The sequence below is a fragment of the Bactrocera oleae genome, chromosome 4 (genome assembly GCF_042242935.1).
Source record: "Bactrocera oleae isolate idBacOlea1 chromosome 4, idBacOlea1, whole genome shotgun sequence".
NCBI lineage: Eukaryota > Metazoa > Arthropoda > Insecta > Diptera > Tephritidae > Bactrocera > Bactrocera oleae.
The window spans coordinates 74,434,362-74,448,192 of record NC_091538.1 but is presented as its reverse complement, the minus strand read 5'-3'; the positions used below and the strand labels follow the sequence as shown (position 1 = coordinate 74,448,192).

Here is a 13,831-nt window from a genome sequence, read left to right as displayed (position 1 = left end):
ATTTGAAACCAAGCGCTATTGCAACCATGAAAAGGAATGCTGAGTTGCGTATCAGGGAACTGTTACGAACAAGAACACAATGTGTGCCACCCGAGCACGAGCGGCACGGTCTCTTCTTCTCTCCTCGTCGTCCCCTCGCCCACAACAAAACCGGTTTGGGCGACAAAAGAACCCGTGTGTGAATTGGGAGATATATAAACACACATGCATGTGTACATTTGCTAAAATAAAACTATTTGTGGGTTGTTTTGGCAAACAATAAGGTATTTGCAGTAAGCAAATTGATATGTTTACATAATTGTCGTCATCAATGTAAGTCATGTGCTATTCGATAATGGCACTGTCCATATGTAAACCGATCGCAATTTTTAAATATCAATTTATTGCATTAGCAAATATCCTTGCCGCTTCGCTGCTAAATAGAAATACTTGAAGAGAAAATTTATTTTTAAATAGAATGTTAAACTTTCTTAAGAACAAAATTTGTTGCTAATTCGATTACCTTAAATCACCTCTATATCATGATATAGCACCCCTATATAAATGATAAACTTTGAAAGTTTTAAGGATGTTTAGCAAACTAAACTAATACCTCATTAAACCTTTGCCTTACACTCGATTGGTTGTATGTTTTAAGCTTTCCTCGCGATTACAATGATTGTTGGGGGCGTTTTGAATATAGTGTTTTTTATTACAACGAAGCCATGATGTGCCTAGTGAAGAACCACCACTTAACACCCCCACTATACTTATATTATTTCTAAGTAAATTTACAGCTTTATACAAGTAAAAATTCTAACTTAGTATTCTATTTTATAAATTAGCACATATATAATATTTATATATGAACATAAATCTTGATGTAAAACATCTAGCAAATAAAATATTTTTACCACAAAATTACTTCTATAAAGTTGTTATTCCGTACTACTTGTGTCAATATGTCGACAATGATACCATACCTATATTATTATTACGGTAGCAGTTTTCCAAATAGGTTTTTATCCTATATATATAGTTGTATATACACCCAAGGCAGAAAATCGATCCGAAGTAGTGGAAGCATCGAAACTCCAGCTTCTTCAAAATAGCTGCAGTAGGTGCAGCAAACAAATTTTTAATTTTTACAATTGTTCATAATTCAATTGCTACATATTGCGAATATATACCTACAAATGTCACTAGCCAGAAAGGCCGAAATAATGAATACTTCTGAATTTACATATGTAATTATCTGTTTAGTGGTTTTTATCTCTATTTTCAAAAACTCGAAGCTATGAAAATGCTCGCGTATGTATGGAATTTCCTACCTATATTAGTAATTTCTATACAAACATTTGGCAGAATTTGCCATTTCTTTAGCCCATCAAGAAATAAGCTTTGCTTATGTGCATACAAATTTATTTAATCATGTCTGCGAAGACATCTCTTTCATATATATTTATTTTCCATTCACTAACTTTCAATTAATTTCATAATAAAATAATAATAATTTTAAAAAGTGATATACGGGCACATTAATAATCAGCAGAAAACTTACAATATTAAATTCAGTTCAGAGGAAATAATGCTAAATTATAAAAACCACGAATTCAGTATCAAAGTAACAATGGAACACCTTGTGACGTGACGTAAATTCGCAGGAATTGAATAGAAATCAACTTCAGTTTAATTCCGAAACTAGTTTTAAAAATAAGGGATTTCCCCCAAAAGTGTGTTATGTTAGCTGCATTGTAATTTCTAGTACATATTTTGTTGAGTGGAAGTGAAATGTTTAACAAAAAATAATTATGATTCCGTTATCAAAAACGGGAAAATGTGTGGGGAATTTAAGCGAAATTGTTAAATGAGCACCAACAACTACTAATGGCGGTTTGGCAAGCACCGATTACATGATTCTACTTTTCAATTGGGAAAGAAGATTCAGAGTAAATATCGAAAAAGATAGTTGGCGTAAAGGTATGTTAGTTGTGCGCAACATATTAAACATCTACATATGTATATGGATGGCTCGAAAATGGAGGACGTATTTAGTGCGGCGATATACTGTCCAGAAATAGGCATAAGGCAGCATTATATTTTAAGCAGAGGTCTTTGATATTGGGAAAGCCGCGGAGCTAGCCTATAGTGCAGCAGCAGGCAACTTCACAGTTAATATCTATGTATACAGCCAAGTAGCAAACAACGCCGTAACCTCGGTTCGCGTATCGGCTGGAAGTGTCTTGGGAAACAGGGCACTTCAACTAGGTACTAGGTCACAAATCCATTGACATTGGTAAACCCATGCATTGTAATTACGACGATCTGGACAAGAGCATAGCAAGGAAGGTTAAAATTCTATGGAATGATCTACCTGGGTGCAAGACAGCAAAAGTCACGTGCAAAACGGTATATAAAAAACCACAAAATTCCTACTCACTCTTGATAGAAAAGACTGTAGGAACATGATTGAAATACTCACTGGTCACAGTCTGGTGGCGACACACGCCTGCAGAATGGGGCTAACAGATCGAGATGACTGCAGGAAATGCCAAGAGCAAGGCACCAAGGAAACAATGGAGCATCTCTTGTGCACTAGCAAGACAACGCTTAAAACATTTAAAGGCCCACGGTAGGGGATACTGGAAGCCGCAGAACCTATTGAAATGAAAAGTATCTTCGCAAGGAAATTTATCCAGAAAATATCCAAATGTGCTTAGAATACACCAATTCAATGGTAGAGTGGTAAGGAAGAAAACATTCGTAAGTAAGACCAATATACAGAAGAGGATGAACTTTGTACAGGAGCAATGTTCAACGTATTTCCTTGAGATAGACAATAATAAGATGCGCAAAGCTAATTAAGAGGTTAAAAAAGCGAACCATCGTTCTACGATAAAGCTTGGCCTTAGTGCTGCGATGGTAGGGGTTGCGTACTGCTGCTAAACCAGAAAATATTCATATCATCGAAAGAAATATGGATACAATTTATTATTTGTCCCCAACACAAGGCTAACGTCGTCCGTCGAGTTGATAACAACCTTAAAAAAATAGTAGTACAATATACCAATCTCTTTCTGCTGTAAGTTGGTGGATTCGGTATCTAATCATTCGAGAACAGTTTTACAACAAAAAGGACTACCAACAAAATACTAAAATAAAATTTCAACTGTTTCTGATTTAAAATTTTCTTTTGAATTCCTTTTGTGTTCCTTTATTACTTGGTATTTAATTCGATGTTTTCCAAATTATCCTTATTTCTTCTGAACTGAAGCTCATATTGTTAAAGATTTTTTGGAATATGTGCCAATATACTACTTTTTAAAATTAATTTATTGCTTTTATAACTGTTATATCATTACCTTGACCCATATTATGTTAATTTGCTTGTTTTTATTTCTAAGTTGTTTATTTAATTATACGTATGTATGTATAATACACATAAGTACTGTACAAGTGACAAGTTCCTTTTTAAACTTTTAGGTGGCGATTAAAATCATTGATAAGACTTGCTTAAATCGGGAGTACCTAACCAAAACATTCCGCGAAATTTCCATTTTAAAATCATTACGTCATCCACATATTACTCGCCTCTATGAGGTGATGCAGTCAGAAACGATGATCTATCTTGTCACCGAATATGCTTCAAACGGTGAGATATTCGATCATCTAGCAGAGAATGGACCCATGAAGGAGCTCGAAGCAGCGCGTGTGTTCACACAATTAGTCTCGGCTGTGCAATACTGTCATTCAATGGGTGTAGTGCATCGAGATCTCAAGGCGGAGAATGTGCTACTCGATAACGATATGAATATAAAGGTGGGATAACATTCCTATGCACTTACATATGCAATTTATTCCATCTTCATTACCTATGTACATACATAATTGTTATAATCACTCTATACGTTTTAAATAGCTTGCCGATTTTGGCTTCAGTAATCGGTACGAAGAGGGAAGTCCATTAACCACATGGTGCGGTTCACCACCATATGCCGCACCTGAAGTTTTTCAAGGTTTGGAATACGATGGACCTAAAGCAGATATCTGGAGTCTGGGTGTCGTGCTATATGCTTTAGTATGTGGTGCATTACCTTTCAATGGTGACACACTACTAGAGTTGAAAGGACGCGTAGTTACCGGAAAGTTTCGCATTCCATACTTCATGTCACGAGGTAAATTAAAATTTCCCAACCGCAAATCAGAAATATATCATACATAAATCATTTAATTTTGTTGACACAGATTGCGAGCACCTATTACGTAATATGTTGGTAGTAGAGCCGGATCGCCGATATACATTGAAACAAATTATTAAACATCGCTGGCTAAGCGATTGGGCGGCGGAATTGAACGACATCAGTGACAGCATTGGCGGATGTAGCAGCGGCGCCAACGCCACGGCATATACACACCAAACGGAAAGTAATTCACTTGTTCGAAGTGACAGCAACAGTAGTTTTAATCCGCACGGACCAGTGGCTGTTGCCAATCTGGATACAGAGATAATGAGAAATATGCTACAGTTGCCCGGACTGACTGCCGATATGATTGCTGAATCGGTGCATAACCAACGATTCGACAATATCTATGCCATCTACAATTTGCTTGCCGATAAACTGCAACAAAAGCGTCGTGAGCATCATAGGATGCAGCATCAAGCCGCTTATTCAAGGTATATTGTGCATTGCTATATAACACGCATGTTTCCCGCACTTACAACTTATTTAGATGTCAATACTCTATTAAAGTGTCTCATAATTTGAGTTCGTCTTAAATTGAGGGTTCATGTACTTCATTTTCTACACACATCTCACCAACGACGGCGTTCGCTGTTCAAGATTACCTGTCACCAGGAAGTGTTTGCTCTACACAAGTATGCTTAATACATAGTAAAGAAATACGTTCGCTCCATTTTTCTACTCTTGGCGCCTTATGCCACCTTTAGCTCGCGTTCAGCTCAATAGAAGGGATTACCTATAGGCAACATGTATCCAAGTACTCCTCAACTGTTGAATAATAAGAATAAAACTATTCATATATTTTCTAGCCCCAGCTTCCTCTCTCAACTCTCTATTGCGACTATTTAAGTCGAATTCTCAGCCTTGAGTTTGGTTCACATACCCGTACATCATAATAAATTCCAAAAAGTTATGTAAGTTACAGTACGTATTATAGTGCATGCGGACGAGGGACTGAACTTACTTCAGTTAATAATGTTATAAAAGGCTTTTTCTCTGGCTGATCGCTTAACTCTTTATAGCAAAAACTAAGTGAAAATTTTATTTGGTCTCAACCAAGTTAGAGTGTTAATAGCCATTTGAACATGCATACAGGCAGATAATTCCTTTAATATCCCCAGTTAAATATTAACATAGAATATGACGGCTTTGTCTTGTGTTTATTGCTGTGCTAACACTGCTTCTGCTGTTACAACTTCAGATTACGCAAAACCAGCATTACTACTGGTGTTGTCGACCGTTCTGAACCCATCAAGCAGGAATCGATTGATCGCTTGAGTCCGCTGACCAACACAAATGCGCTACAAGGCGGCTTAGGCTTCCAATGGACTGATGTTTCGGTGGATTTGGAGAAGTTTGGCGAGTTCGAATTGGAATGTGTGGCGCGACCAAACGAGGTTAGTGAATACTCATTTTGGCTTTGTGCATTATGAAATATAGTATAATTTTCAACATTTCAGCCACAAAATCAAAATCATTTGTGTGCCAATGCTGGGGGAAACGGCGGTAATACAAGGCGACACACTGTAGGGCCTGGTGATGTGGCACACGAGCAAGCACTTGCCAATCCAAATGTGCCGCCAATCAATTTCAAATGTCCTCCTGAAAATAAGAATGATACAGGCCCATACTTGCCAATGAACTTGCCAATGTTACAGAATCAACCGTTGCACAATTTAACTATTAAGGACCAACATCTTTTGAAACCTCCAATAGTGATGGGTGCAAGTAAGTGTAATAAATAATTAGCATACTTTTCTATTAATTGTATGCTTATGCTTAGGTTCATTTGGACGTCGGGCATCAGATGGTGGTGCAAATCTGCATATTTATTATCCCTCGACGGGGAGTAATACACACCAAGCAACTGGGCAAACGCAACAAATGGAAAGAAACACATACTATATTAACCCGAACGTATCTAATACTAGCGGATTGAGTGGGGCCTCCGCCGATAGACATACGGTACACGGTATGCGTGAACAAACCCAACTATCTCAATTGGGGACGGGCGATACTGTTAGCGAAGAAAACAGCGAGGAGATACAAAAGTAAGTACAATTTGAAGTAAGTATTGGACTGAGCTTAAGCAAATATAATTTGTATCATTCCTGAAATGAGCACTTCTTCTCTAGTTTGCAAGCTTTGTTTAACTGTAAATAACTCAGCAAACTCAAAGTTGTCTGCTGTATTTTAATTATTTCAGAACTTTATATATGATTCGCCTCTCGGTATGGTGGTATATGTCTTCTAAAAAAATTAATCAAATTAATATTAAATAAAAAATGTTCATATCACATACATATTCATTTTTAGATATATTCAAATTCGTGGAAAACGACACACAGTCAGTTGCACCGAGGACCTATCAATACAGCACAATCCGGGCGAGACTTGTCCAGTATGTGGTGTATATGAACCACCTCTGGAGCAACAAATGCCGACAATCATGTCACCACAGTCGGGAACAGGCGGAACAAGTGGTGGTGGTGGAATGCGTACACGACGTACCGGTCTACTCACAGTGACAGAACGACCGCCAGGTTAGTTGAAAATATTTCACATTCATATAGCTCATATGTTTAATATTCTGCTAAACGAACGCTGTATAAACATGCTCATAACGACAAATGAATTCATAAGGCTTGCGTTGCGCATGTGCAGGTTCGCTATATTGCAGTTATTGTTCATTTACTACTATGATTATATTTAATAATAACAGCTGATTTTTAAAGTTAAATTTATGTTTCATTATAATCTTTCTAAACTTATTTGTTTTTATTACATATTAATTTTATGTTATTAAATTTTACTTTTCGTTTCTCTTTTCGTTTTATATACATTCATACATTATAAACAAAACGTTAAAATTTATTTTATTTGATTTTTGCTTGGATGTAATGTATATTGTATAATCAACTAAAAACCGAAATGCCCTGCGTTGCCCCCACTATTTATCGGCTCTTCCCCTCCTCCACGTATACACTCCCATTATTACCATAACTCCAAACCATCCATTCCTTTTCCCTCCCTTGCATCATAGTTATCAGTCCCGAGCTCATACGTGAAGTGGAATCGCGTATGAATCGAAATTACCTGCCACCTGCTTTGAAAATGCAGCAACATCAATCGCATACACATCCACATGGCGCACCGAATCCCTCACTCAGTCAATCCCCTCCCACGACCAGCCTAATGACTTACCATTCGTCGTCAAGTTCCAATATTTTGCCAGCACAGGCATTGAGCAATGCAGCTTTGGCGGGGCAACAAGGTCCTCCAAGCGCCACTGGAAATAATAGACGAGTCCATTTCAAGTCCACAAATAAACTACCAACAGTCCAAGAAGTTGGTAAGTTTTTGTTTTTCGTTATTTTAATTTTAAAATTTAATATGTTTGTTTTCGATTTAAGACAATTTTTTGTTAAATTTAAGTATAATATTGTAATTTTCTTTATTTTTGGATTTTCTTTCTTTTTTTGCCTTTCAATTGTGATAGTGAAATTATGATTTTCTTAAAGAATTCAAGAGTTTGAATATGTTTAATAAGGAAGTATATAAATACTGGTACATGTATGAATAAAAAAACTATAGAACTATGAATCTAGTGGAGTCTGTTAAAGTTTTTCTTTGCCCAGACATACTACGTAATCATAGGCCTGTGGTGTCAATATTTTAGTATTAAAAATCAGTTTGCTTACTTACAAATATTAACCACTTAATTACATGCATATTTTCCCGTTATATGTTTCCCCGCTTACAATATTATTTGTTCAAGGTTATTGAAAAGCAGAAAGTGAATTAGAAAAGAAATAAAAATTTAATAATAAATAGTAATTAATTACATTTGTAATTACTTGCATACGATGATGACCTAGTTTAATTAATTGCCTTTTACGTGTTAGACATCATGTCTCATTGGACATGTAGACATTTTTCAAATAAAAACGCTTTATAGGGACATATATATGCATTTTTCAGAAAATTTCGAATATTTTCGTATGATATAAAAAGTATATATTTAAATACTCCGAAAGAATAAATTGTAGTTATGCCGATTAAATAAGAGCTTAGCTCGTCATAACTATTATATGAATGTATACCTATATCCACTCAATATTTGATCTTTTATTTACTTTGTTCTCTCCGAATGCATTTTTTTCTCTTTATAGGCCGATATAGCCCGGTACGACGTGCTTCAGAAGGCTCTAAAGCGCAGTTCCAAGGGCCGCTGCAAGAATGTCAGTATTTACAAAAAGTATCGGCACAACGTAACTTTCTAATCGCTCCAACACCCCCACTTTCTGAGAACTCGATAAGTTTGCCTGGTAAGCTTCCAAAATTTAAATATAAAATTTTTAAAATCATTGTTCGTCTTAAATACATATGACATTCCTTATTCTATTAATTTGTAAGATCAAGGTCATGGAAAAGTTATAGATTCCTAGCCATGCCTAACGTTTACTTTTGAAAATTAGAACTATGTACATATGCCGCAAAAGAGCTACATATTTATCCTATCCGAATCTTACAAAAAAATATAAAATTATATTTATATTTGTTAGTTTTTGTTTCTAGTTCTAATCAGATTGAATTTGAGATTGCTGGTTAGGTAGTACTATTATGAAAAATTCCAAAAATATGGAAATAACTTTCCAAATAAAATAAAATGAATAATATATATTTGTTCCAACTTTTTTCCAAAGGTTCGCCTATACACGGTAAACCCGCACCACATATGGCGTTCCGACGAGGTCAGGATCTCGAAGTACCACCAGAAGCAGTGCGTGCTCTTATGCCACATCTGGATCGCCTCGTTAAGGAGCACCGTCTTAATACAGAAGTGGCAAATAAAATAATTTCTACTGGAATTGTGCCTTTGGACTTGGCCTCTCATTTGGGATTGACGGCACATTCTGGAAATGTCGCAGTGAGTGGTGGACACCTAGATATGACGTCGCCTGGCATGCAGCATCAGGCTGCAACGTATAGTTTAAGTGTTTCGCCACTATCTTTGCCAAATAGCGCCAATGCAAGTGTTATAAGCGCTGTGAGTGGACCGCTAACGCTTCAACAACCATCTTGTAGCACATACAATATGGGCACATACTCGAAGCAAATGTTAGGCAAAGGCCCGTATCAACAGCAGCAGCATTTTGGACTGGTGCATCCACAAATGCACCATCCTAGTAATGGTATTGTGGGACAATTCAGTCATATAACTCTTAGTCAGAGTGTGGTTGCATCCGCTAGTGGTGGACACTTCAGTGGTTCAAATAGCAGCAGCGGTTGTCAGTCACCAATCTATAGCAGCTTTAGTGGCTCGTCTTCGCCAAATCCTTATATTCGAGGTACTGGATCATTTAATTCTAACTCCATTAGTGGCAATGGTGGTGGCGGATCTTCGCCCCTGCATCAAATAACCAAAGGTATTTCCGTGTTATCTACGGGTGGAGGCGGTTCCATTACGCGTGGCACTTCAGCTGCTAGTGAAATTGCATCCTCCGCAACGTCTATAGCTTCAGCTGCTGCTGCTGCTGTCAATCAGCCCTTAGACCTTTCCATGGATGTATGTACATCTGACCACACCACTACTGAGATACCTATCAATACGTTTGCTCAACAACATGTGAATTGGATGATACCGCAATTATCTACCTTTGATCTCAAACCACTAAATTTGTCCCCAGCGCAAACTGTACGAGTGGTAACCACGCCTCCCGCCTCACCGAATCTCTGTATAATACAAGAAGAGAATGCAAATGGACAGATGTATCATACAATTTCAACTGGAACACCACATGTTGGCTGCACCGGTGGTCTTATCAATGAAGACATATCATCTCCTTTTCAACCTTCTCATCCACAAATATGTCTTACGGACGTGCAAGGTAGTGAAATCACACTAGTAGCATTGAGTTCGGAAAATAGTCGAGACAGTGATTGCGATTCACTGGAACCACCCGCTCCTCTGATGTCTTTGCAAGTGAGTGTTTCCAAAAATATACGGACTACAAATGCTTTTCTATTTAAAAATTTTTTTTTTTAATGTAATAATGCCAACTGGACCTATTTTAACAGGGCCTCATTATAACAGAATCCTCCAGTGATATGCCTTCGATCACACGCGGTACCGGACGTAAAACTAGTTTGGAGTGTGCAGGTGACAACCCGTCAACCCGTTTGGAAAGCGATGCCAGTGCAACGAACAATGTCAGCGAGTCGAACCGCCGCGGGAGTGATAAATCCCTTGGCTTCTCCGATGATTCATTAAGTAACGATTCTAACAATCTCTCACCATGTCAAGAACCATCTGCCAGCTCGGGTTTTAAATCGGAATCACATTCTGAAATTGGCGATCATACGGAGGGACATTTGTCGCCCGATTCCATTTGTGACTCTCGCCGTATGTCCGAGGAGATGTGTTACGAAGTTCCGTTACCGCATGAATGCTCTAACCTCGATCCGACACGCATACTGGAATTAGTCAAACAAACCATCGACCAAACAATGCCACCGAAAGGAGCAATCCTTCACAAAGGGCTGTCTGAAGAGTATAGTAGTGCAGCTGGTGCATCGAGTATGTATGCTGACGCACGTATAAGTAATGCATCGAATACTACCAGTGAATCATCGGCAACCTCAATGGAGACTGCTACTGGCATCTCCGGCTGCTGTGGAAGCTTTGTCGGCATTGGCAACAGCACAATTACAAATCTCAGCTTAGAATACTCGGGCGGTTTGCAAATAGAATTACAAGTGTGCGAAGGTCGTAGCCGTGATAACCAAACAGCTGGCAAAGGTATAAAACTGCGACGCATCTCAGGGGACCAATTTGAATATGGAAAATTATGTCAGCAACTGATTAATAAGCTCACCATGCAGCAGGTCGCTGGTTAAACAGGTTTAAGACGATAACAACGTGATCATGATCCTCAAGTTCCTTATACTTTCACACATGCATATAACGCATTGCGAAAGGAATGCACGAAGTGTTAGTAACGTAGCATTTAACACATAAAAGACAAAGCCATACACAAGGAACAAACATTCATTTACTAATATCGTGATAGAAGTATCTATAATTGACAAAATACGACAAAGCTTTGCCCATTAAATATCGCGCATAAATAGACTCCTAATTAACCCAACTTTCGTGTATGTAGAATTTTTGCAATTAAATATTATAACATTTTTAATATTATGCATACATATACTTGTAATTAAATTTTTATCTACACTCAATCCGAATGTATGTACATAAATATTACGTGTATATATTTAAGAATCGCCAGAATTGATCAGGTTTTTATTGACGTTTGTAAATAATGCGTTCATTTTGGCTTTTAAAGAACACAAACGTTAATGTGTAAGTTGTGTATGTATGTGTGCATATTCGAATATGCATAATACATAATATATGTAAATATTTATGTAGAAAGACATGTGTGAAAGTTCGAAATTATTGCAAAATTATAATGCTCTAGTTATTCTATATAATTAATATACAAAATCATGTATAGAAAAGTTAAGTAAAACTTCTCGTAAATAGAACTACAGTTTTAAGAACGTGTACACACAACTATGTAGCAAGTAAGTAAATACGACTAGAATAAATCATAAAGCATATTATGTATGTATTAGTGTATATGCATACATACTTGTTAATGTATATAATTACTAAGGTGATATCAACTAATATTTTCGTCTTGTGCAATGTCAAGTAGACTTGTTAAACAAATTTTAAATTTTTTAAAAATATTTTTGTCATTGCGAAGAGTGTAAAATAGTTTTACTGTTACTGTTTTAGTTATGCACTTCAAATTCGTATTAAATATTAATAAAAAATACTTATAGGTGAGATATATATTAACAATTAAAAGTATAGTTAGTTTCCAAACAAATTTAATGTTTATCGATAATATTATAATAATAATAATAAAATAAAATTCATTCATAGATACATATGTCCCATATATTTGAATATGTATATACATATTTAAACATGTATGTTGTTCGGTTAAAAAATTAAAAAAGCTAACTGTTATAAAATATATAAGTATGTGCATATGCATTAAATAAAGAAACACTACCAATAGACAAACATTTAAGAAAAATGTATGTACTATTCAAAATTTTGAATTACACAGAGAACTTCTAAAACCACTAAGCAAAATGTACAACAGGTTATGTTGCCCATTTCGCAGTAAATTGTTATTTTCACATTATTTAAAATATTTTACAAAGTAAGTTTTATTACATCATCCAAATTAATTTTGAATTCAACGCTTAACTTTAAAATACACATATGTATGTACGTACCTATCATATTTCAATCTCTTTTGTCTGTCCAAATGATATTCTTAGTAGGAGTAGTGTTTTTTTTACAAATGAATGTAATCAGATGTTGTTCTTCCTAGTTTAAGGAGAGCATTAAGAAGCTCACTACCTACTAATCAAATTCGAAGTATACACATTGACATAACACTAATTGCCTTAAGTAAACAATAAGATTTTGTTCTATAAGTTTTGTATGTTGGCACACCAGCCGGAAACAGCAAATGCGTATTAGTGTCCGTCGTTACCGAGTGAGTTTCAAAAACATAGAAAATATTCATTCTTTTACAGAGAATATGTAATTATATTATTCATATGGGCGCTAAGTATAATAATTGTATGTAACTTTATTTTATCAAATAATATATCAAAAGTTGTACAACTTCACTTGGATATAGCGCTCTTAAAGAGAGCCAAAAATGTATGCAAAAAAAAAAAAAAAAAAAAAAAACAAGTAAAACTATATTCTTCAAATGCAATATCAGTAAGAATAAAAATTGCATTCCATGTACTAGTAAAATATTTGCATAAATTATTAAATCATCGTTTGGGGATTGAACTATAAACTTCAACTGATTTGATTTTAGAAATAACTCGCGGTTTATAGATTTTACGTTCGACTGGGCTTTAGTCAATATCTAGAAATTCCAGGTCGACGGAACTTTAAACATTTGCTAAAAGAACTGATTGGCAAATAATTGGTAAATCACTGTAAATTGTAGGACAAATAGCAGAGCAGACATATGTACATATATACATACGTAGAATATGTGAGAATAATGTTAAAGTAATTATCAACTTTTATTCAAGTGCAGTATTTAGAGTTTTAACGATACTTCCAATATGCCTCAAATTCCAAATCCTTAAGAACAGTTAATCCATAAAGTAGTGTTACGTTTCTTTATTTAAAAACAAATACTTATGTGTTAATTATTTTCATTTTCGCGCTCTTTTCAACTTTATATTTATTATTATTTTGTTTTATTTAAGCTTATGCAACAAATATACGCTAATAGATACCATTAACTAAACACTTCTTAAGAAATAGTAAAAATGATGTGTACCATCAAATTGATTTTATGGGATGTGGAATTTATTCAGTAAAAATTAATATATTGTTTATATAAAATATATATGCATACATATATATGAAGACTGCTGTGATTTAAAATATATTTAAATTAATCTAATAATATATGTATATAAAGTAACAGTTATAAATTTACGAAGCTCTAAATTAATGTCTTAATAAATTACGAATACTAAAATCTGAA

General features: G+C 35.5%; 1 protein-coding gene across 3 annotated transcripts in view; it reads left to right on the top strand.

The window, feature by feature from the left end:
• Sik3 (Salt-inducible kinase 3) overlaps positions 1 to 13,831 on the top strand; it is a 30,589-nt gene extending 16,758 nt beyond the window's left edge. The window contains exons 2-12 of one of the 3 annotated variants that reach the window (XM_070108776.1): positions 3,463 to 3,798; positions 3,899 to 4,154; positions 4,225 to 4,654; positions 5,422 to 5,617; positions 5,681 to 5,948; positions 6,004 to 6,271; positions 6,537 to 6,763; positions 7,264 to 7,572; positions 8,393 to 8,548; positions 8,927 to 10,206; positions 10,302 to 13,831. In XM_070108776.1, the coding sequence (XP_069964877.1) occupies positions 3,463 to 3,798; positions 3,899 to 4,154; positions 4,225 to 4,654; positions 5,422 to 5,617; positions 5,681 to 5,948; positions 6,004 to 6,271; positions 6,537 to 6,763; positions 7,264 to 7,572; positions 8,393 to 8,548; positions 8,927 to 10,206; positions 10,302 to 11,120 (4,545 nt within the window). In that variant the 3' untranslated portion in view covers positions 11,121 to 13,831. The remainder of the gene's footprint in view (positions 1 to 3,462; positions 3,799 to 3,898; positions 4,155 to 4,224; positions 4,655 to 5,421; positions 5,618 to 5,680; positions 5,949 to 6,003; positions 6,272 to 6,536; positions 6,764 to 7,263; positions 7,573 to 8,392; positions 8,549 to 8,926; positions 10,207 to 10,301) is intronic. The other 2 variants (XM_070108778.1, XM_070108777.1) reach the window with 2 other exon arrangements.